This window comes from Chamaea fasciata, unplaced genomic scaffold (genome assembly GCF_029207755.1).
Source record: "Chamaea fasciata isolate MVZ Bird 193981 ecotype frontalis unplaced genomic scaffold, bChaFas1.0.hap1 SCAF_6, whole genome shotgun sequence".
Lineage (NCBI taxonomy): Eukaryota > Metazoa > Chordata > Aves > Passeriformes > Sylviidae > Chamaea > Chamaea fasciata.
The window spans coordinates 22456261-22481219 of NW_027094091.1; the positions used below are offsets into that span (position 1 = coordinate 22456261).

General features: G+C 39.4%; 2 protein-coding genes across 4 annotated transcripts in view; one reads left to right on the forward strand and one right to left on the reverse strand.

Annotated features, from left to right (window-relative positions):
- Nucleotides 1-616: 616 nt before the first annotated feature.
- Nucleotides 617-5315, reverse strand: LOC136291033 (toll-like receptor 1). Of its 2 annotated transcripts, none has more exons than XM_066185613.1 (2): nt 5227-5315; nt 617-2708 (listed from the first exon to the last, which is right to left on the reverse strand). In XM_066185613.1, the coding sequence occupies exon 2, from the start codon at nt 2629-2631 to the stop codon at nt 682-684; it is 1950 nt and encodes a 649-aa protein (XP_066041710.1). In that variant the 5' UTR covers nt 2632-2708; nt 5227-5315; the 3' UTR covers nt 617-681. The 2 variants fall into 2 exon arrangements, with proteins under 2 accessions (XP_066041710.1, XP_066041711.1); XM_066185614.1 differs by having other exon boundaries at nt 617-2705; nt 5227-5305.
- A 2853-nt stretch (nt 5316-8168) lies between these two features.
- The window catches only part of FAM114A1 (family with sequence similarity 114 member A1), a 30553-nt gene continuing 13762 nt past the window's right edge, over nt 8169-24959 (forward strand). For both annotated transcript variants that reach the window (XM_066185615.1, XM_066185616.1), the window contains exons 1-7: nt 8169-8226; nt 10665-11011; nt 11791-11878; nt 20257-20370; nt 20529-20635; nt 22679-22813; nt 24586-24738. In XM_066185615.1, coding sequence (XP_066041712.1) covers nt 10673-11011; nt 11791-11878; nt 20257-20370; nt 20529-20635; nt 22679-22813; nt 24586-24738 — 936 coding nt within the window. In that variant the 5' untranslated portion in view covers nt 8169-8226; nt 10665-10672. The remainder of the gene's footprint in view (nt 8227-10664; nt 11012-11790; nt 11879-20256; nt 20371-20528; nt 20636-22678; nt 22814-24585; nt 24739-24959) is intronic.

Genomic DNA, 24959 nt, shown 5'->3' on the forward strand with positions numbered 1-24959 from the left:
GTAACAGGACCGTATGGGTATTAGAGCTCCGTCGATTCACGGCCTCTCCTTGCCACAATACCAAACTAAAAAGTGAAGTACCTCGCTGCCTTTTTTTTTTTCCTTAAGAAAAAAAACCAAACCTTTCCTTCCTTGCTCAATCCATGGTTTTGGCAAGTTCAAAGTTCACAAATTTCTGGGTCCTATCCTTTTAATCTTCACCGAATCTGAGCAAAGACTATTTGGCAACCATTTTGAGCTCTGGACTTCCGGCATCTTGTCAGACTTAATTTTCTTTCACATGAACCAATTTTAGCAAAATATCTCCTTTGACAAAGCTGCCTAAATTTTGTGATTAAAGCAGCTCTGCAAACTATCCAGCAGTGGAAGCACTCTTCCATATGACTAAATTTTATTCTGTTGACAAAAACTCACCCCAGATTTTATTCTGCTGAGTAAACCTCACTATAATATTTCAAGTCGTATTTCAAAATCCACATTCAAATTCATTTGCAATTTGCTATCGCAAGAGATGTGCAATAAGGTGAATTGAATTTTGACTACAGTTAAGAAGCAACACAGACAACTAGTAAGAAACAAGAGTGTGTAACAAAAAATTAAATACATTTACAAGGAATGAAATAAAATCATATTTATTGTTTCACAAAGGGAAAAAAAAGTGAAATTCCATTAGAAAGATTCTTATTCTCTTTCCTCATAACAGTTTTCATCAGTTTTTGGCAGGTTAATGCTAATGGCTGCCCTCAGGTTAGCCCAGAATAGGGCACGCTTGCTCCTCTCCTTCGGCCACTCCAGGTAGGTGCGCTTTGCCATGAGAGCTTTCAGCTTGTGATACCTGGCAGGGATAAGGTACGGAGGGATTGGCTCCAGTAAAATGAGGATCAAGCTGTTGGAATTCTCACTGAATAACTTGTGATGGGCAAAGTACAGCTCATAGTGACACCACTCACTCTGCACAAAGTTGGGAGACAACACAAAGATCGACTTGTAGCTCTTCTCAATGCAGTTAATGATGTTCTCCACAATGCTCTTTCCGGGGATAAAGTTTCGCTCGTGCTGGCACAGTTGTATGCAGCCCTCCCCCTTCTCCAGGTTGGGGATCAGCTCGTTCTTCACCCACAGCGAATCGCGCTCGCTGTAGGAAATGAAGGCGTGAAATTGCAGAACGGGCCCCTGATCTCCGGGGGAGTCGTGCCAAGCTCTGCGCTTGGTCTGCGTCCACTGCCACGTCATCCGCACGTACCACAGCACATCCAGGTAGATGCACAGAAAGGCCACCGCAGCCACCAGCACCAGCGTCAGCAGCAGGGCTGTCACAAGCAGGAGCGTCGTGTTGCAAGCCAGCGGGCTCAGGTGGAAGTCCTTGAGCTCCGTTCCTCGCAAGCCTTCCGGGTACTCGCACACGTAGGCCGCGGGCCAGCCAGACAGCTTCCCCCCTGACTGCCTCTCCAGGCCGATAAAGGCTTGCAGCTCACAGGAACACTTGAACGGGTTGTGCCCCACCTGCAGCTCCCTGACCCTTGGGCAGCTCTGGAAGAAGTCAGCAGATGGGGTGAGGATCAAATTCATCTCTATGTTCAGGAACTGCAGCGATGCAAAGCCACTGCACCCAGGCAGGTCAGCCAGCCTGTTCGATGCCAGGTTCAGCTCCTCCAAGGATTTCAGCTCCACCATCCCCCTGGGGACATTGCTGATCTGATTGTTTTGTAGGCTGAGTTTTTTGACGTTGACCGGCAAGCACTCAAACACAGCATCCGCCAGCTGGTTGGAGGAGAGGTCCAGCTCTGACAGGGACTCGGCCCACTGGCAGCGCACATCAGCTCCATCGTAGCGCAGCAGGTTGTTGCTCATGTCCAGGTATTGCAGTGATTTCATACGGCTGGTCATGAAGCTTACCTTGTGAAGGCTCTCAAACTTATTCTTATGCAAGATTAATGTCTCCAGTTGAAGTAGGTTGTCACAGTTTTGAAATAGAAAATCTGTTAAATCATTCTTTAAAAAATTTAGGTATCTAAAGGGACTCTTAGATGAAGGGCAAAGCATATGAATCATCTCTGAATCAGCTATTGTCATGTCCACAATATTCATGTCTGCAAATATTCTGTATAGGTCATCCTGTGTGAAGTACAGGTCAGTGATTTTAATTTTCTTCATTGTCAATGCTTTCATAGAGGTACCTGAATAGTCAAAGTCATAACTTTCAATGTCTGCCAGTTGTGTTACTCTGTTAATATTGAAGTATTCAATGGATGAGTGCCATACAGTCTGAAATATTTCCATAAGAGCATTCCAATTCACTGACACATTTGTCAGTGTCAGATTTTGTAATCTGGATCCTTGTCTAAAATTAGATAATAAAGCTACCAATTCTTTTACATTGCCATTTGTGATTTCTGACAATGACAGGCTTTCTGTAGTATTTTGTATCACAACCCAATCAGAATCATGTTTGGACTGATTTCTCTTTGTATACAGGAGTGGCAGGCTCTTGATTTTTTGGTTAGAACCATCTTCTGGAAAATTGTTAGAAACAGATGTAAATAGTTCATCTTCCACAGATAGGTTGACATGGTTCCAAAAAGTTAATGCAAATAGACACTTGTAAAGAGAAGAGTTTCTGAGAAAGCTCATATTTTTGTCATACTGTTTTCTGTTTCCTCGGAGATGCTTAATACTTTTCTTAACTGCCCTTCTTTGTTCTAATCCTGCTGGAAAACAAAGAAACACAAGCAAAAACCAGATTGCATTATTAAGTAGCTGTGTAGCCATTAGAGACTTTTTTAAGGTTCCAATTTCTCACTTCTCTGATTCAAAAAGTAAGGATTTTCTAAAATACCTGAGGAGAGACGATCTTTATTAACAGAACACCACTGAAATTTTTATTTGGCAAATATGGTGTATTTAACAAATAATCAGTCAGTTTTTTACAAAATATCTGATTTCATAGGTGTCTAAAATTTGCTGCTTACTTACAGAATTACTGCCGTGATACAGTGTATTATGAATGCTTCCTAAACTGTGTAATACACTTTGATTAGAAAGTACAATAATTGGGGTCAGCACAGTCATCGTCTCCTCAGAGTCACTCTTAAGGGATGTGAACTGGACTCAAAGACATTATTTTAAAATGGGCTTTTTGAAAGTAACACTTGGACTGAAACATAGGATGGAGGTTCAAGAGTCTGAATCAAAAGCTGAATGTCCTTAGACAGCTGAGATTGGACCATCAGTGCTTCTTTTAACTGAGGAAACTGGGGCAAATTATCTATATTTATGCCTTGGGAAAGTCCACAGAAGAGTTCACTTCTTGTTTGAGCTTGAGCATTTCCTGAATTCAGACTGAAAGTGGGGTGCTCACGTATGGTTTGTCACAGACACACACACAGAGGACACCAGACACACACTGGAAATATTTGCAGGCTACACAAAAATATATCAGTTGTAAAACCTCTGTACACAAAATCCAGCCCTGATCCAAGGACACTGGCCTTAAACACCTCTGTTGTGAAAGAGAGGATTATTTAAACAGACTTTAGGTGAAAAAAATCATAACTGATCAAAGCCTTTGCTTTAGTTTTCCGTATTAGAAGTTACTTTTTCTTTCCAAATGTAGGAGTTTAGGGTAGCCAGCCTCCCTTTGTTTAAGTCAGCCATGGAGAAGAGTGTCTTAAATCTCCTTTTAGGTATTGCATAAATCCATTAGACCACTCCTCTAAAAGAGGAACTGGTAAGAACTTGGCTAACACTTTTACATGCGTAAATCTTACTTAAAGTTGTTTTCCAGATTACGAATATCTTTTTATTTCTTCTTCTTTTCCCATCCCTCCCATTAATTTTAAATCATAGTCTTGCCTGAATCTTCCCTTAGTACTTATTAATGGCTGTACTGGCCTTCAGCTTTCACTTGATATTGAAGAGGTTAAATTGTGAGTTTATATTTTTAATGACTCTACAATGAGACAGTAGATACCACCTGATGGACTGATTTACAACTTCAAGGACTACATTCACTGCACCATTAACCATCCCACAAGCTTTCTCAGAAGTACTGGGGTAAAATACATGTTCTCCTCAATCTAATTATCAAAAAAAAAAAAGAAGAAGAAGAAGAAGAAAAAAAGTCGACTGAGTTCTTTTGTAAAGAATGCATGAAACTAAGCTTGGAAATAATCCAGAAAACTTTTCCAGCCTTTTTCCAAACTATCATTTGGAAAAATTATATGCATCACAGCCCTCAAAAGGCATTTGGGCATCTTCAGTCCTGTTCCTCTGATTGTTTGGGCAACTCTATTAATGTGTTTATAACCAAACAAAGTACATCACTTCAAGAGAAATCTGAAAAGAAAAATCTACTTTTAAATCACTATTCCTTCTTTGGATAAAATTTCAGCAATATCCATGGACTAGATGAAAAACAGATATGATCCTTCTACATGTGTTTTCTTTCTCATTCATATCCTAGCATTCATCCTAGCATTCAGTCAAATTATTTATGAGTACCTTTAAACTTTCTTTAGCACATCCTATGAAGCAACACAAGTGAAAACTTTTATAACATATAACCTGTGATTTGGGGGTAATACTGTAGAAATTATCCTTCATAGTCATTTCACTTTTAATTCAGAAGTATCCTCATGTCTTCAAACTTGATTAAAAAAGCTTAATTAAGAAAAGCAATCCAGGAGGGTAGGCAAGCCAAGAGCATAGCAAGAAAGTGTCCTGTTGTTAAAGAGTGAGGGGAGAGATAAAAAATGAGGTTTTAAGAGGTTTTCCAATATAAAATTGGTATAATCTGACTAAACTTCCATATAAGAAATACACAGAATATATTCAACTAAGACAGTTCAGTATTAAGGCATGCACTTCGTAAGTTACCAGCATAGGAAAAAACTCGAATGTTACAAACATGCCTTTCACAAGAAAGAAACACATGATCAAGTTAGATCCATTCCTGAACTATAGCGAAAATAATGCCATCACTCTGCCTCCCCCCCCCCCTTAACTATGGGTGTAGTACTAATAAAAAGAGACTGCTACTTCGACAGTTCCTTTGGATAAATATTCCAAACACAAGCAACTTTACCATCGTTGCACACCCATACACTTGAAAGAACATCATACACTCTCTATGGAAAACAAGGCTAATTTTCAAATAAGATAGAGAATATAAAACAATTCCAGCTAACTAGCAACAGCATAAAGTCAACAAAATAAAAACTTTCTCACCAGAAATCCCTGCTGTCCAAAACAGCAGAAAATGTTCCAAGGAAAACACAAAAAAGAAAACTTCCCGTAACTATCCTACTGAGTAACAACGGTTAGGAACGCCCACATTTTTATAGACATGCTTGCGCCATCTACTGACAGCTTGTGAAATGGCATTTGCTTTTCCCCAGATGTATTTTTCACATACAACATTACTGTAATATCCCCACTAGTCTATTATTATTGAACTTTGTGGTTTTATGTTTTGCAACATATTAAACAGGAGAAAAAAAGAATCTTTTCACCAACTTTCTACCTTCATTAAATTAATATGAAAATAAGTACCTCTTTTGAACAAGGAATTAAAACACGTTCCTATCTGAACTTAATAATGATCTGAGTCTATATGCATTATTGTAATTGTTTGTCCATTTTGCTATACCAATTTAGTTGTCAGGCCCTTATCAAGGCTGGTTTACAAAGTACCATTTGTCTTAGTTTAATTTCCATTTAATGGGAATGGAATAATAATCCCTCTTCTGCTCCAGCAGTGTTGTGATTAGGTTAAACAATCACATGGAAACATGAGTATGGAAACATTGAGTGGGGTTTGGTTCGTTTTTTTTTTAAATTAGAACAGACTTTGGTACTGAATGCCCAAACACAAGGTTATTGTCCTGGCAAAGACATAAACTAGTCCCCCTTTATTTTTGTACAATGTTGGTCAGAAATTCCACCATTGCTGAGATCTAAATACAGAACTGTCACACTATAACCTACCTTTCTGGGTTAGCATATCCTAACACATTCATGATTTAATATTTCAATGATTCAGGAAGCAGAGGAAATAATCTTTAAAGACTATATTTAATTTATCACCCTCAAGTGAAAAGAGGTCATCAAAAATTAAATTGAAAGATAGGGCAGGTAGTAAGCAACAGAATACAGAAAATTCTCTGCCATAATGCTGATGAGTCTTAGAGTAATTTTATGATTCATTCTCCATTTCTGTCAATTCAGACAAGACTATTCACAGCTGATTTTCAAATGACACCTTATAATGATGTTACATACAAACCTCCCCAATGGCCTGCTCTTAGCTGGAAAGACTTTGCTCTCCATCCTTAGGATGAGATAAAATCCTAAGGTCATCCTTAGGTAGATTTGCTTCTACCAAATATTTATTCCTGTTTTGTAATGTAACAGCTGAACTGCTTGAACATAGCCTACATATTACACTGCTGAATACAGAGCCAGATGTACAATTACTGTAAGAACTTGGTAAGAACCGGTAAGAACTTAGCTAACACTGTGTATTAACTGTTGTAAGGTAGAGACTGTTATTCCAGAGGATCCCTTCAATTCAGTGACAGTATGAGCTGCCACTGGCATTGTTTGTATGCCTATATACTATAAAGACAGATGAGCAATACATTAAACAGCAAAATAAGCATATTACCATTAATTGCATGCCATTAACCATTCAGATTTACCAGTGCAATCACTAGAAGTAGATTAATACAGTCCATGAATGCCATGCATACTTCCATGTTCTGTTAAAAGCAGCCAAATGTATTTTCATCTTTATTTATATTTATGCGTTTATTTATTACAAGGCAAGTATCTTTTCTGAAACTCATTAGAAAGATGATGACATTGTAATAACAAACATCAGTGAAATATGAGTGGAAGTGTTCAGTCTCTAATGCTTATTTATTCCAAAACCATTTGCAATATTACCATAGTGAAACAATACAAGTGAAATCAATTACTGAAAATTGAAAGAGAAAAAAATTAGAAAATGCTAAGTGTAAAAGCCTTTAATTCAAAAAAGTAGTTTAGGAACTTACAAAAGGTATGCATCCATATATCCAAACAGACAGACATCCCCATTCATATACATATGTTAATTTCACCCTTAAGTGACAACTTCGTGTTACAACAGTGATTAACAATGTCTTGCATTAATAATGTCTTGCTGTTCTATAACATGCGTGGTCATGTAAACAATCTGCAAAACTGACAGTGCAAGATCCACGTTACAGTCAAAATTATTATCTGTCATGGGTTAAACAATCTCCAGCCAAAATGATTCCTCCTAAAATACTGGTCTTACTCTTCCACAAGCTCCACTGAAAAGCAGAGGGAAATCCCTAGGGCCACTCTAGATTTCATTTTCAATAAATGTATCTAACATTAATGAATTACCCAGCATTCCCTGACACTTAAATTCTCACTGAAAGACCTTCAAAAGAAACTTATTATGTAGGGCTACAAACATTTGTATGCTAATAGCTACCTTAATGAGAAACCTCAGAGACATATGCCTGGTAAATGTCTAAGTCACATAGCATGATCAGCTCACTTTGAGGAAAGATTAGACTTTCTAAAAAGAAAATAATTTTTATGCCAGCTCAGCAACTAGATTAATTTGGACTTTTTCTCTCAGGGGACGGCCGAGCACTGAACAGGCTTCCCAGTGAAGCAGCCACAGCATCAAGCTTGTCCGAGTCCAGGAGGCGTTTGGAGACAACGCTCCCAGGCACGTGGTGTGATTCTTGGGGTGTCCTGCACAGGGCCAGGAGTTGGACTCGTTGATCCTGATAGGTCCCTTCCAACTCAGCGTAAAATTCTGTGAAATTCACCCCTTTTCCCCCTCAGCGCGGAGGCACCGCCGGTCCTGAGGGAAGCGCTGCTGCAGCCGTGCCCGACGCTCCCACCGGGGTCCCGCCGGGGCCGTGAGGGGCGGGCATGGCGGCCGGGACGGCTCCCCGCGCTGGGTCAGAGGAGCCTGCACTCCGGGGACGGCTCAGCAGCGGCGGCGCGGCGCTGCCCGTTTGCGGCAAACGGCCGCCTCGCACAGCCGGAAGAAGAGCGAGGGACAACAGCCAGCCCTCCCTCCTCCCTGGGGCCGGCCCGGGCTGCCTGGCCCGCTCTGCCTCCTCCCCCCCGCTGCTGCCGACGTGGCGGGGCGGGGAAGGGAAGGAGCCGGGGGCGCGGCGGTCGGGGCACTGCTGAGCGGTAAGGAGCGCGGCGATTTCTGTATTTTCTGCCGCTTTTGACACTGGCTGCACCACACAGATCTGTTCCAGAGGGGAATTTCGAAAAGGGAAAACAACAAAAGGCGAAGCGGGAAGTTGTGGGCGCTGCGGGGTTGCGGGAGCGGCGCCCCGGCTGCTCCTGCCCCGCCTGGGGCAGAGGGCGGCGGGGCAGGGGCAGCTGCCGGCGGCGGGCGCCAGGGGAGGTTCGCTGCGCTCGCCGTGCCCGCAGAGTCCCGCGGAGAAGGAGCGACTGCGGGCGTCGAGCGAGAGGGGAGCGAGGTGCCGTCGTCAAAAATGTTATTCCTCCCTGCTGCTCGGGGACGCCGATCCGTGTCTGAAGGCGCCCGGAGGCGGCCGGGTTTTGCTTTCTAGGGGAGATGAAACACCTGAGACGGACGCTCGGCAGGTGCTGCCACCGCCAGTCCCCTCAGCACGGCTGGTCGGTGCGGGCCGGGCACTCCCCTGCCAGCGGTCCGGGCCGGCCTTAGCATCTCCCTCACGAACTCCCCGTAGAGTAATTCCCTTTGGGCGGAGCTGTCCGAGTTGATTTGGATCTGGACAGTCTCACGGATGAGAGATTGAATGGCGCTGACCCCGGGTGCAGCACGGCTCATCTGCCGTTACAGACGCAGTAATTTGCTGTTTCATGCCGTGCTCCTGGAAGGAAGGTTCAGCAGGCAACTGCAGGGACCGTGGTCCGAGTGGTACCCAGAGATGACCCAGTACTGCAGAAATCCATGTGCAAGTCTGCGTAATCCTTTAAAAAGTGCTAGGCTTACTCAGACATAATGCCCATTCAAAATTATGAAGTATGTGTGTAAAGGTTTTCAGGTTTTAGTAGAGGATCCTCATATCTCATGGTGGAATTTGGTTTACAAGTACAAAAAATTTCCTTAGGTGATACTACCCATCACACAGAATGGAATGTTAAAACAATAGCAATACTTCCCTGCACTAAAGCATTTTATAATATTTGCTGTCTTTTTAATGGAAAGCTGTCAAAAGCTGACTTGAGAATTCATGTTTTCTGAAGATAATTAAGGTAGAGTGTAAGCTGAAGTAGTAAAAGTGGTAGCAAGTGCTTACTTTTTCACTTACGTTTCTTGTTCACTGTTCCAAAATGCTACTCTTGTAACTGTTTAAACAAGTGATCTACTTTCACATTAGATAAACAGGCTGCTAAACTATAGTTATAGATTTAATAAAATATACTCATCTAAATACATGCTTTTCAGGCAAATTTCTCCTAAATCCCAGTTATGTTTCGCATTTTGCCTTTTTTTCCACCCTCTTTTCTTCAGTATCTCATAGAACCTCCATTCTTCCTGACAGATGCAAACCTTTGAGCCATATTTAATTAATATGAGAGTCAATGAAAAGGCAGCATCTACAGAGAGGACTGTACAAGTCTTTTTATGCTATGCCACTCAACATTTTGCAAGCTCTCTGTCAAGGATTGTCTTCTGAGTGCTGAGTATACTGTTAGTACCAACAAATAAGTGTTAGTAATCACAGACCAGCAGTCCTTCTGGACCCTGGCAGTGCCACTCCTTAATCAGCTGCAGACCTTACTCTGTGGCTTTATTTTTGCCCATCAGGATCCTCAGCCTGATGGCTGCACAATGGTGGAAAACACCTCCAAAATTACATTGGAAGATAAGGAATAAGTAAGAGAAAACTGTACAAAAACAACCAAAAAAAAATCAGTAACTACCTCATACAAGCTTACCTTGGCTTCAAAATTGAAGTTTCATCACACAGCTGGAATTTTTGGAAATGGTGAGAAGTGTTGTACTCCCCAAAGAGTAAGACTGGGACAAGTGATACAGAAACAGTGTGAGCAATGACTGGGCTATGGCTGTGTCTATGGAATGGGACTAGGGCCCATAGCCTGTCGTATTCACAGATTATGCCCCTTCTCAAACTCATGAATATCACCACAGTTTTAGTTACAGAGAGTTACTCTCCCCTCTATCAGTCAGCAGGCTGTAGGGACCTGCGTATGTCACAGTGATGAAAGAGACAGCAAGAGCTGCTTGGCTGTTGCAGATTATTTTGTTCTGCAATGGTCTTTCATACACACCTGATAGTGAATATAGAAATTAACCATGTGGAAACTGCTACATTTGACTTCTCCAGACAAATTAATATCCTTTCACCCTCACTAAACCATATTTTGGAAAACATTAATGCTGTTCTTCATATTTGAGTGAGATTCTGCAGAGTGAGTGGAGTATTTACAGTATTATCGTGATACCAGTGCCAGCATGATGCATGTGCCACAGGGCTCCATGCTTTAGGGGGTCTTACATCAAGGCTGTATTGTTTTTCAGCAGTAGCATATGGCAAATGCTGTGAATTTTATAATAAACATTCAAATGTTTATGGCACCTAAAAGACTTTACTTTCTATATTCAGAACTGAAAATGTCTGAAGGCATATCTGATGGCACCCCATCTGAAGGAAAACCTGAAATAATGGAAATGCCCAGCAATGAGGTATTGCCTCAGGAATCAGTACCACACCTCTTAGAAGCTGAGATCTTGCATGAGTCTTCACAAGATCAACATGGACAGGTCACTCAGAATGTCAGTAATAGAGAGGAAGGAGACGTCCTCATTAATGAAAACCCTTTGACTGAAAAACTTAAAAGTCTGCCTTCCAGTGAAGAGACAACTGAAGACATGCCCACTGAGTGCATTGAAACTGTAAGCCTTGATGCAGAACCTGAACTGGAAGAAACACTGCATGAGCAAAACAGTCCAGTAAGCAATACCTTCTTTTCTGTAAAAGCCCTCCTCTCCCTGCGACAGAATTTTGTATAATGTATGTACTCTTTTTCACAAAAACCAAGGAAGCTATGCAGAAAACCTGCATAGGGATAAATTAAATTACAACACCAATCTTTTGAAAACTAGGAATAGTTTAATTTCATTTTGCCAGTATGATACTAATTTGGTTTTTCAAGTCTGGTTGCAGTAAAACTTGCATTATGTCGAGGTGGTATGTTACTGGAGACTTTCTTGAGACAACAGTTTCTTAACACAATTTAAATATGAATACTGATAATTGCTTAACACTGCCCATTACTGTAAAAGGTGTGCAGCACCTTCTCTGGCTGTGTTTTTATTGAACTCAGTTGTTAGGAGTTCCCTGTGCACATCCGCTGAATTACACATGTGAGGAGACTTTGGAAGAGAAGCCTTCAACTCTGGCTCCTGCCTCCTACCAAGGAAGGCGACAGGTTCCTGCCTCTCCCTAATATTAGCCCTGATAAACTTGTATGGCTTTGTAGGATTGGGTGCCTGAAGAAATATTAGGACATCTGTAATGACTTCTCTGGAATTTAAGGCTCTTCCAGGAACAGATGATGTAATCCATGCTTTTGATTTTTTGTACACAGAAGTTTGAGCTCCACATAATACCCAATCCATCATCATCTATTAAATGCCAGTCTTTGTTGCCTGATCAGTTCTTTGTGTTTCCTCCTGCCCTTTGAGAACAAGATTTTTCAGACAGTGGAGTAACATTTTTTTTCTTTTAGGCTGCAGACTCCTCATCTAAAGCAAGTAGATGGGGAGCTTGGGGTACCTGGGGAAAGTCCCTCCTGTCATCGGCTTCTGCCACAGTGGGTAAGTCTTCAGTTGGTAAAGTGTGTGGAACTAATTAATTTTCATGTGTCATTAGACAGATTAATGTTGCATCTTAAAGATTCATAGACAATTTTGCCTTGATAAGCTTGGGAAGCATGATTTTTTTGAAGAGGAAGATGGGCCTTCCTAATTATTCAAACTATGAACAAGGCACTAGGTTTGTTTGTAAAGTTAATTAATTACTTGATTGTGATTTCTTCATAGAAATTCTTAATGAATTACTTGATTGTAACTTCTTCACAACCTCTTCATAATCCAATACAATTACTATCAGCCAAAGGCTTATGATTTCTCAAGTCAAAGATGCCAGATTCATGCTCATGCGTGTTAATGGTTTGTGTGCCAGGTTTGTCTCCTGCCTACTCAACATGAATTCACTTCTAGTAAATCATTCCAGCTTTCATTGTCACCCAGTGAAACTGTCGCACGGCCACACTAGATTTCAGACAGTAGAACAGCGTATTGAAACATGGACCCTATACTCCCTCTCTCATTTCCAATAGTAGACCAGTACAAACTGTTCTTGTGAAGACTTTAGGTAAAAATTATTGCTCTTTGAAAACTCACAGAAAAAAAGCGAAGCACAGCAATATGTAGTTACCAGTGGGAAATAATTTCTCACAAACCAGAAATGTTTTGTAACAAAAAAAAATGTGTTAGCTAGTCACTTCTCATAAAGGATCCACAGAACACCCTTAAAAGATGAACCTAGGAATTAAAATTAATTGCCAGTTACTAAAAATGAGTTCAAGAGATACTGGTTTTATGATCCCATATAAGGCTGAATAATTCTCCTCCTTATCTCTTCTGTTTCATAGACAGTAAAAGGTTTCTGTCTGTTTCTCAGAGGAGGAAGGAAGTTTACTTGTACTCTTTTTTTTCCAGTAACATCCACAGTCAGGACTAGATACCTACATTTTCTTTCAGACAGTCCAACAATTAACATTTTTAGTTACATTCAGAATGGGTTTCTAGGGTGTGTAGAACAGTCTGACTTGATAAAGTTGTGTGATGTCTGTTTTGAACAGGCATGTGATCACCATGAATATATATTTTTTGGATTGTTATTGCCTAAAAATGAGCTTTTTTGTTCCAGTTGGAACAAGTCAAGTTGCCTTGGAAAAAGAGCATCCACATGCAGAGAAGGAAAAGGAAAATTTTAAAATAATTTTATTTCAACCTCAGAATGGTTGCAATATTTTGCACTGAAGACCCATCTACTATTTAGCTTCTGGCAGTGACCAAGAACAACTAGAAAAGCACCTAAAACCAGGTGTATATAAAGCAGCAGTTCCCCCTGTTTTCCTATTTCCTGGGATCTGCAGTATAGACAGACTTCTGTAAGCTTTATTTTAGTTAGTTAGTTAGTTAGTTAGTTAGTTAGTTAGTTAGTATTCCCCTTCAAGTTACTCCATTTAATATCTGATCAGTTCATCTCCTATTGCGCATCAGAAAATAGTTTTGCTATGGACCAGTTCATTATAAAGTGTAGCAAGTGCTGTAAGTAAAACTGCCTTCTTGGAGTGAAGACTTAGTAGCAATACCTTCAGTCTGATTTTTCTGTTGTTCTGTCGTCATGCTGTACAACACAGCTGCTTGCCTGGTGAAATATAGCCAATATTTACTATTCCTTATATTTTTCTTAAAAATCGTACTTCGTAAAAATAGCAGAAAGCTTGAGGTGGACTAAATAATATTTTAAAAGCTTAAACAAATGCATTCTGCTTTTAACAAAGAGTATCATAGACCAGCTAGGGTTGGATGGCACCTTGGAAAGTGTTCTGGTCAACGGTTTTGTGGGAAAGGTTTTATGCATCTAGATGAGATTATCTAGTGTGTTTCCAGTCACATCTTGAAAACCTCCAGCAATGAAGACTCTACCATATCCCTGGGTAGGTTTTTCCAGTGAATAATTTTTCTTACTGTAATTAATTTTTCTTGCATTCCTGCATATTTAAGACTGAGTTAAAATGTTGTCCCAATGATCTCAGTTTCATTATTCTTCAAACACTGATGGAGAATTCACAAACACATGAGCATTTTTAATGCATGGCTATAATTTGTTTAGCACAGCTGATTTTAGTTCCTGATAGTAACACAGTTTCCATAAAATTTGTATCTCATCCTCCTTTAAGTAACTCTGCGCATACAGCCAAGGATTGTTTTAGTGGTAGTTTTTTATTCCAAAGAAAATATCTGTTGTCGTTGAACTGATTGTGACATTTTTTGGATCGAGGTCCCCACAACAAGAGAGATGTGATACTCATCTACGCAACAGAACCTGTAGTGCTTTTGGATTAGTTTCAGTCACTGCCTGAACCATGTTTGGGCTCTTAACACTAGATGTCACACTAAGCTAACTATTGAATCAGCTTCATCAACGAGGTGAAGAGATTTCTTTTGTTTTTAAAATGTGCAAGAAAGTTGGTTCCATCTTGTGGAACCACAGTGGAGCAGAACCACTAAAATAGTTGCTGGAATGGTGAGATTGGAGAAGGTGGCTCACTGTGATATGGAGGAACAACTTGTACTAATTATCAGCATTTTAGTCTCTTTCTTTTCAGTTGTGTTTTTTAGTAAATCAGCCATTACACAATCCAGTCCTTTAAGTGTTGGTAAAGCTATCCTGCTCGAGAGGGTGACTCTTGCAACTAAATCCATTAATGGGTAGTAGCCGCTGAAATGGGTAGTCCCTCACCTGTCTTTTCCTTGCATGTTTCTTCCTTCTCCCTGTACCAGCACTCATGTTCCTCTGAGTCCCTCTAATCCAGTTCAGGAAGCTAAACTGACATATGAATAACTCTAGAGGAAAGAAAAATCCATTTTCTGGCTCTTCAGTTCTTTGAACTGACTCTTTGAGACCAGTTTCAGGGCAAGCAGGAGGGACAAGCTTGGAATATGGGGAGGAGTAGAACTTCCCATAACTGCACCAAGATACCATTAGGTTAGCTTAGCTGTAACAGCAAACTATCCCCAGGGTTTATGTGAGGCAAAATATATTTTCAGTTTGTACTGGCAGCTTGTGACTTGCATTTTTAAAACAGCTTCTATGCTTTAAAGCGTGGCTCTTTGGTTTTTCTGCCAACTAATCTATCAGCTAGCTTAATGAAAATGCTGCATACCTTGCCTTTCATATGCTGTGGTGTTTTGAATGAGGTATGACATTCATAAGGTGCTGAAGTTACAGTGCTCAATGAGCTGCATTTCCAAGGAAGTCTGTTCTCTATCATGCTATATACAAATGCTGCACTCCGTGTAAGTTTAAGGTGTTTTACCTTTAGGGCTGTTGCTAAGACGAGCACTGTCAATACATTCACACAGTAAAAGTCATTTAAAAAATAACCCAGCTGTTTGACTCCCATGTTCTCTGAAATTCATACTATAAGGCTGCATGATGCATCTTTCTAATGTATTGTTTGTAATTGATGTTCTGCTGTCTAGATTATTTTGTTCTTGTGTATATTCTCATGTTGTTCCTCAACTATGAGAATGGCACATAAAATATCAGACACCCGCAGTTCTCCCTGGTATGCTGAAAAGCACTTTTTGTCAGTCAGTATGACAGAATGAAATGTCGCTTGAAATGTCACTGTGTTCATGAGCTTGGATATCATTACACATGGATGTGTGTAGTAATCTGTATTGCATAGCTTAAGTTGACTTCTCTGTGGAGCAGAAATGCCAGTGCTGCAGATAATGTGAAACTAAAGCGTTCAAACATTGCAAATGTTTTTTCTATTTTCTATAGATACTATTCCCCTGTTGCAAAATAAAGTACAGTACTAAAAAAAAGAAGGCTGGGTGTTATGCTTGTACTTAGTTATGCTTGTACTTAATGTGATCATAAAGAGGATAGTTAATCTCTTTGGACTTTTTTTTTATTTCATAAATTCAGCTGATTAAGGGAAAACTACTTTGGGTTGAAATCACATGGTGATCACAACTGTTTTGTAAATAACACTTTACGGCTGCTGTAGCAGCAAAGCCCTTTTTTTACAGTTATTCCTTTTTAAGAATGTTGAATGCAAGTAACAGATGGAAGGAAATGTGGATGCTTTCGGGGTTGGCAGTCCCTTTTGCTTTCTTTATGTCTTCTAACATGGGCTTATAGTCTAGAAGAGACCGAGAACCAATAAAATGGTGTTAACAGCCTTTATACTTTTTGCTGTTATTGAAACTTTTTATGCTTGCAATAAGGAGATCTGAATCTAGTCTCATTTACTAGATTAATTGGAGTGATCCCTGATTAATAGACCAAATAGCAGAGGTATAATAAGAATCTAGCCTGTTTTGTTTGTTTGTTTTTTTATTTTAACTGCAAGGAAGAGAAGTTTTGTGAAGGCTTGAAGTGATTGGAGTGCAAATAGAATAGCCTAAAAGGGAGCATAATGGGGTCCCACTTTTTAGTGTACTAAACCAGAGCATGGCTGGATTTTCCACATCTCTGTACTTCGTGTAGAGAAGTGATTCTCTTCCAGCCAGTTTCAGGTTCTTCAGTTTCTCATCTGGTGAAAGATGCTCATTTAAGGCCTTGGTCTTCATCTTTAGCTTGAGCCAGATGAGGTCTCACTCATGTTACTAGACTAAATTTTGATCAGTTCTTCATTAGATGTGCTCCCATGGTAGGACACAGGTTACAAAGGCAGTGTGGTAGCCAGGGACAAAATCTCAAAATCCTCCCCATCTGTACCACTGAATCAGAGAGTCCAGTTGCCTTTGGGTAAGAGATGGACAAGGAATCAGTGAATCCTATACAGAGTGGTTTAGGTTTCAGACATAGCGAACTGCCCTTCAGAGGTGTCTGTTTGCCTCTCTCAGCTCTGCTGGGAATCCAAAGCTACTAAGCTGGGAGGTGGAAGATAGGACAGCTTGCAGTGAAGTGGGATGTATCTGACTAAAGCATTTGTGGGTGCTGTAATCTGGCCTTGGGCAGATCAGGCAAACCAAAAGGCAGGTCATGTTGTTAGGCAGTGTTAGCAAAACCTTCCCATTCAAATGAAAGATCCCAGCTAGGAACATGAACAATAATATTCTGTGGAAATTGCCAGCCAATAGAAAGGCAAGGAATCATGGAGGCAAGAGAAACAAAAGCAACAACACAGGGGAAAAAAGAGTGCTTTCTTCCAAAAGCTCACAGTTAACAATGCCCATTGCATAGCTCTTCTGTCTGCTGTTAACAGAAGAGTAAATGGAGGTGTCAGAGGTGTCGGCTCAGTTGCATTACCACACCCAGTGTAACAAAATGAGTGCATCTTTAAACTGTAGACTTCTCTCCCATGACCTCTTTTATTTCTGTGCCTTTTGACATTACAAATAATCATTTTCATTTCCAAGGCAACACGCGTTTCTGCCCTGTTTGTGTACGTATGTGTATCTAACAGTTGCTTCAGTTGTGGTCTTCTGATCTCATCTGGTTTTGCTGCTGCAGTCAAACATGCATGCCATATAGCTTAGTACAGCAAAGCCACCGGTTGTATTTCTCTGGGGAATGGTTTTTCCCCCCAAGACCCCTAATGCCTGTAACCACATGGTTTGACCTTTCCTTCCTTTCTTGATGTAATTGGCTGAGTGCCAACTGTCCTCCCAGAGTGGGAGTCTAGATAAGACCCCTATACTTCCATGTTCTCTCTCGTGCCCCTGGAACCCTTCGAGAATTAAACGCCTTGGAATAATTCTGTGGTAAGAGCCTCTCTTGGAATCTTTTGTCCTGTTCCTCTGAGATATCCCTCCAAAGCCTCTCAAGAGCTAGTCCCGGGGGGGGCTGCGAGGGGATATTTTCAGCCACCCCTAGCTGACCTGGAGTATTTTCTTATTATTCTAGTGCATGTAACTACAGCCCTGAAAATGCTACCTTTTGTAGGTCAGTAAATATCAGTACAGCAACTGTGTGCTTTCTCTTCTTAAATGTGTTAGCTTGTCTGCAAAATTATAAGAACCAATTCAAGGCTATAAAAAAATCACCATAAAAAAGTGGGAAATTGATCTGAAAACACATAACTTTTCCAGACAATTCAGATTTTTGCTCAAAATTTGCAGGATTTTTACTATGACTACAGGACCACAGTATTTTGTTACCAAGTCGATTAAGTCAATGAAAAGAATAAAACTCTTGCTCATTTAAAAAGTTGTGAGCAGAAGCAATGGAAAGGAATGTGACAGGCAGTATCAATTATGTTAGTGTAAAAGCACAGTTAATAGTGATTTGAGTCCCAGGAATTTGGGGATTAAATAAATGATTCCAGAATCTTTCCACACTAATATTTTTATTGAGCTCATTAAAATATGTGGGAGATTGGGATCAGACCATGCAGTACACTGCTCTCTAGGATCTGCATTGGAACAGACTGCAAAATTCAAGAAATTATCCAGTGGTAACTTAAACATTGTGGTGCATAACCTGGTAGGACCCACACAGTTGAACACACTGCTGGTTTTTGTAAGACACAAGATAAAATAGATAAAGGTCATACTTTCTTTAGACTGGTAAAAGCATTTATCTGCCTAGGCTGTTACAGTGTAAAACATTAGGACCTTCTGCAGCCTATGAAATTCCTGGTCTCTGCATTCTGTTCCTTAGGGGATATCTGTTCTTTGTGATCACCTCCAGATAGTCCAGTTTTCTTGTATGTAGTCTTTCAGAGGTGCTGCTTCACATATGTTTTCTAGAGTATTATTTATTACTGAAGTCACAGAGCACCTGATGTGTACTTCATCTGGAAATCACAGAATCATAAATCTAGTCTAATCTTTCCTTTTTCCTACTCCATTTCAAATCAATTTGCTGCATCTTTCTTAAATCAAATGTTCAAAAGCTTATTTGTGTGACTACACACACAGACACACATAGATGTATATGTTTATTCAGAATGCTGCAGAGCACTGGCAAGTGATAGGCTATTTTGCTGTATTTAGTGCAACTCAGAAAAGATGCTTTGAGCTTCTCTAATAGAATGCACACAGTTGTGGGAAAATGTGTTTAACACTTAATGAGTCATTGTGCATAACTTCTGGCCTTAGATGTCTAGATATCTGCCTGACCATCTGTGTTGATGCCTTTTCTGAAATAATATATCCATTTACAGTTCAGTTTAACCAAGGAAGTATGAAATTGTCATGAATATTTCTTAAAAATCATTAGGCAAATAGTTGAAGCACTCTGGATTGTCCTGCTGCTAGAAGTGATACCTGTCATGCAAGATGCACTAACAGTGTACTGTACAAGATAAAAATCAAATCCTGTCATTGAAGCTACTTAATTTTGTGTTGGAAAGAAATATTGCTCACCTGGTTTGTTGCACCTCAGCTGATACACAGAAACTTCCAGCTGAGGAAGATCAACAGCTGGATTGCTTATAATTAGCAAAGTATATCATGGACATACTTGTGCACAGATCCAGAAGCAAAATAGACAGACAACTTTAGAGTAGTCTTTTTTGAGGGCAGCATTTTTCAACTACAGTTGATGCAGATTAGGAAGATATTGCCTCTCCTTGAGTGACTGACTACCAGTTAGTCTACCCTATCTTACAGTGGGATGTTACCAGTCCCTGTGGTCTTCTAGTGTAAATAAACTGTGTCGAAAGCCAGCAAGGCAATCCTGTTCTGTCAAAAATATTCAGATAAAAATGGTAGCAAGATTAATACTTTAAAGTAAAGTAGAACATTTTAATAGAGGGCTGGGGAGTCACTGCATATGAGTCATGCAAGGTGGTAAAATCTCTGTAGGAGATCTCCTGCCACTGAAGCAATAGTTCTGCCTGTGTCAATTGACATCAGCAGACTTTACAAAGTGTATTTAAATAGTAGTTTTGGGGAGAGACACTTAAGAATTTTACTTCAAATGAGAAACTAAGGAGCTTAAATCCTGAAATAACTTTGAGGAATGGAGTCAGTATTCCTAAAGACATAGCACCTATTTGGAGGACTGAAGAACAAATTCCTTGCCTCAGACCTGCAATCATACACAATCCATTAACTTTGAGTTAATTGTTCTAGAATTCTGAAAACTATGTGAGCTCTTACCCTATGGCCTTAGGAGGATTGTCAGTTTCCATTTAAACTGATTGCAATAGAGTATTTGGCATCTTGAAAAGCAGGAAACTAAACTTATGTGTGTCACTGAAATAACTTCTGCTTTTCAGATCCAGCATAGTTTGTATTATATTTCAGCTTTATCATTTATATTCAGTGAATATAAATACAGTAGAAGAAGTGAATTATTAACCTTGAGAAAATTAAGCAGTTGGGGTAAGTTTAATAGATACTTTGTTTCTCATAATTCATGAAGTTTAAGAATACTATGTACTGTTAGTAACAAGTTTTCAAATCATATAGTCTAAAATATGCCTCTGATACAGGTCATGGGATAACAGCAGTGAAAGAAAAAGCAGGGACTACCCTAAGAATTCATAGTGGAAGTTCAGCATCTCTGGAAACAGCAGAGCCTCCTGCAGCTGAAACACCAGTTACTCGTAAGTTGAAGTCTGCTGAATTTGGACAAAACCCTTTCACTCTGCCAAATTAGTTCAATTTACAAAATTTTAAGATTTTGGTCACAGCAACCAGTTTACTGTAATTTGTGACTTGCAGGGTTGAAATTATGCTGTAACCTGCTTTTTTTCTTTGTTAGAAGCAGAAGATTCTCTGGACCAAAGCTCTTCTGAGAATATTCCTTCTTCTCCTTCATCTGGATCTCGTGGCATGCTGTCAGCTATCACTAGTGCTGTACAAAACACCGTGAGTCATTTTAGCTGGTCTCTCTGCTGTAGTTTTTTTTCATTATTTTTAGGTTCAGCCTTACTGTAAGTCATGTTTTTTAAGTTATAGGTCTTTGTAAAAACATCTCTTTTGTGAGTCTGGAGTCTTTTCCATGACAAAATAACTGTCAAATTAAAAAATAAAAAGTCAAACAGAACTATACTCAGTTACTATGTTGTCACCAGTTTCAGTGAAAAAAAATATGGTCTTCTCCTAAGCTATGTAGAATTCTGCAAATTTTTTGGAAAATCTTTTTTGTAATTGTACCATTGTCTGATTTTTTATTTTTACAGTTCAGTCCTTCCAGAGAAAGTGTGATAGGACTTGTTACCATTTTTGAAGCCAAATAAAATATAAAAATACTCCATTTGCTTGTTTTAAGGCTTTTACTAAGCTCTCTATTTTTAGTTCCTGCCCTTTACCTTCACCTCTCTATCTAGTCCCTCATTTCATATTAGCCTTCCTAGAGGGGATCTGATTACAAACTCAGTGAGGCAAAATCTTTTGTTCACAGTTCTTTCCTATTACACTGTCTTTACATTTTGTGTGTTGAACTTCATCCTTTTCTTTTTTGTTGGGTTTCAGATTTTGCAAAATTCTGTACTGTATGATTTCTAAATCAATTTTTGTGTCATCTTCTTCCCCTACTTTTTTTCACCTTTAAGTATGGTGTTTAACCTGAAATTAAAAGAGACTTTTAACATTGACTGCAAAAGCATAGAAGATTCATTCCCCACTGAGCATGTTTTATGAAATGCCAGTTCTTTTTATTGCGTATCCAGTTCACTCTGCCTCATCCCTCTAATATCAAAGATTTTGGGAACAGAAGGAGATTCCTATAGATACATCATATGGCTTGTGATAGCTGGCCACCGGTAAGATTACTCGAGCATTATACTAGATTTGCAAATAAGAGAAACGTGCTTGTAGCCAGCCTGGAGAGGCTGCTATGCCACAGTGTTCAGTGTGGTACAAAAATAATCACTTATGATCTCAGTAAGTCACCTGTAATGCCATTTGAGACTTTGGTAGGGTTTTCCATTATATATCAAGTTACAAGAGCATTTGAGTATCTGACACACACATAATCCAGATTGAAACGGAAATCTTTAGCCGGTGAAACTTCTTCAGTGTACATAAAAAAGTATGAAGACACAGAAGAACATAAGTATTTAAATAGACAGTTACAGAGTCATCACAAGTGTTAAATTTTTAAAAGTCAGGTAAGGTACAGTGTTCTGTTCATGATGGACTTGGCTCCGTATTATTCATATCTAAAATAAGTTCCTAAAAACCAGATGCCATTGGATGAAATTGAAGTGGTATTCATAGAATGATAGAGCCACAGAATAGTTAGGATTGGAAGGGAACTTAAGGATCATCTAGTTCCTAGCCCCCTGCCTTGGGCATGGACACCTTCCATTAAACCAAGTTGCCCAAGGCCTGATCCAACCTGGCCTTTGATATTCCAGCAGTGATGCATCTGCCACCTCTCTGGGCAACCTGTTCCAGTGCTTCACCATCCTCATAGTGAAGATTTCTTCCTGATATCCAATCTAAATCTATCCTCTTTCAAAATAAAGCCATTCCCTTTTGTCCAAACACTGCTTGCCCTTGCAAAGATCCCTCTCAAGCCTTCCTACAGGCCCCGTTCAGGTACTGGAAGGCTGGTGGAAGGTTTCCTCAGAGCATTGTCTTCTCCAGGCTGAACAGCCCAGATTTTCTCAGACTTGTCTTCACAGGAGATGTGCTCCAGCCCTTTTACTTTCCCCCCCTCAACAACTGTTACATTTCCCCTGGCGTAAGTAGTTTAATTAACTGGAAATATTTGTATAATTCTTTTATTTTCTTTTGGAAAATGTATTCAGAACAAAGTAAATGCATCAATCCTCCTGTTAGTTAAAGTATAGGAAATTTAGGGACCTGAATGTTCAAAGATGGTGTCTACAAAAGCACTGCCCTTTGCAGTTCATATTAGCCAAAACTGGGAAGAAAATAACCACATTGCATTATTTTATACAGGGGAAAAGTGTATTATCTGGAGGCTTAGATGCTTTGGAATTTATTGGGAAGACAACCATGAATGTCCTTGCAGAAAGCGATCCTGGATTTAAGAGAACCAAAACACTGATGGCAAGAACAGTCTCACTATCTCAGGTTGGATATATTTAAATACTGCTCTGTCAATGCAATTTCAGATTCTTTTTCCAGAATTTCACATGCCTCAGGGAGAGGCTTTATTTATTGCAGTATTTGCTGGCTGGGCTTACAGAAATAAATATTATGCTTTATAGTTGCTCTACTTTATTTTTCTTCACAGAACAACAAAAGATAATATAAAGTCATCTTTTCTGCATAATCACATATGCAGTTGCTGATTTAAATAAGATAGTATATGTGGTGATAAATCTTTACACTCTGGAGGCAAAATCAAATTGTTGGTGTTTTGGTAACAGCTGTAGATAGATATCTTCCAGCATAAACATCACTATACTGTTTTCCTTGGACATCAGTAATACTGGAATACGGCGTATGTTTCATTTGGAATTAGACCTGTAAAAAGTTGTATCTCAGTGCCCATCTAACTTAATGGTACCCTCACACACTTGTGACTCATATGTTTTAAAGCTCAGAGATGCAATACGAACTGAAGTATAAATGCCCTCAGTACAAAATTATTTTAGTTCTCCAGACTGAAAAGAGGGAAAACAATAGGCATTGAAAAGAAACTGTGTTTACTGCATGTTTACTTCCTTGTAGAGAAGAGTAAGGTACTTTTCTTTTAATGAGATGTTTCATCTTTAGTATTCATCATTGGAAGAGTTAACAGATTTATGCTGTTATAGTAGATCAAAAGCAATTAACTCTTGTTAAGGCCCACAGGGTTAGAATGAGCTTTTGAGAATGTCTCCTTTAACAACATGCATGGATTTGCACATAGAATCTGGGCCAGAACGCAACATAAATCAGTTCTCATGGGTTGCACTATCGCTTTTCAGTGATTTGTTCATGAACCTTAGTTAACTGAGTTAACTTCTGAAGACAGACTTCGAAAGAAAAATGTACCATTTTAAGTCTTTTGTACTAAATGAATCACTGAAGACAGTATTGTAGGAATTTTGAATGATGGAATAACATAACTGGTGGGAGTTCACCTGTATTCAGAGACTTGTATGAGACGTAACATGCAGTTCGAATGTATCTGCCACCTTTGCAGTAGGAAATTCATGAGAGGCCATTTTGTCCAGGAACGGAAGGAAGGAGTAGAAGATCCTGTTGTATACACTGTTCTATTCTTATACACTGATAGAAGTGTATTAAAAGCACACCAAAATATACCCAAGTATATAGAGGGTAGTTCTTCCCTACCTTTGGTGTAAGTCATCAATGTCTTTTGTCAGCCCTGCTGTCACATAAAACTGACTTTACTATTTGCTAAGAATATTTTATAGGAAATATTTATGTAGGTGCATTATTTATGCCAGTTGGTGGATAGGTCCTGAAAATAAAACTTCCCATTTTGTGGTCTGTAGAATGGATTGCATGGCTCTTTAAGGCTGCACATGAAATAGTCCTTTCTCTTTCATTATAATTGGTAGTGAAATTTATTATATGGTACCTGTAGCTGACATTGTTTTTGAAAATAAAAGCAAGATCTTTTTTGTTGTTGTTGTTCATTGTATTTTAAAGAGAGATGGTTAGAAAATACCATTGGGAAAACCCTGCTTAGAATACTGTATAAATATTTTCTCAGAGAAAATTGTCAAAAAAGAAGTTAGCTATTTAATCTCTAAAATTTTAGCTCTGCAGGTGTGATATAGTCCCAAATTTTATTACTACTTCTAGACACGCAGAAGCAGGTAGTAATAAAATCTGTCACACTTACAGTACTATCAATAAAACATAGAATGATGTATGTATTTTTACAGCTGTTGCGAGAAGCCAAAGAAAAAGAGAAACAGAGGCGGGCCCAGCAAGCTACAGTTGAAAGAACAGCACATTATGGACTACTTTTTGATGAATTCCAAGGTTTGTCTCATCTTGAAGCTCTGGAAATCCTATCAAATGAAAGTGAAGCTCAGGTACAGTACAGATTTATGCAGACAGCATAAATCAACGTGGTTGGTAAAAAAATTTATCTTTACATTAATTTTATTCTGCAGATGTGTGTAGAATGAACAGTAAGTTTTCCATCAAGTTCAGAGAAAGCTGAATTGATCCTTTGGGCTAGTCCTGGGTTTTAGGAACTCTATCTCGATACCTCTAAAGTGTAACTATAAGATTAACTCGAAACGAGCTTCGT

Excerpts from the sequence above, each read along its gene's own strand:
- LOC136291033 (XM_066185613.1), bottom strand. The coding sequence starts at position 2,631 with ATGAGCTTTCTCAGAAACTCTTCTCTTTACAAGTGTCTATTTGCATTA.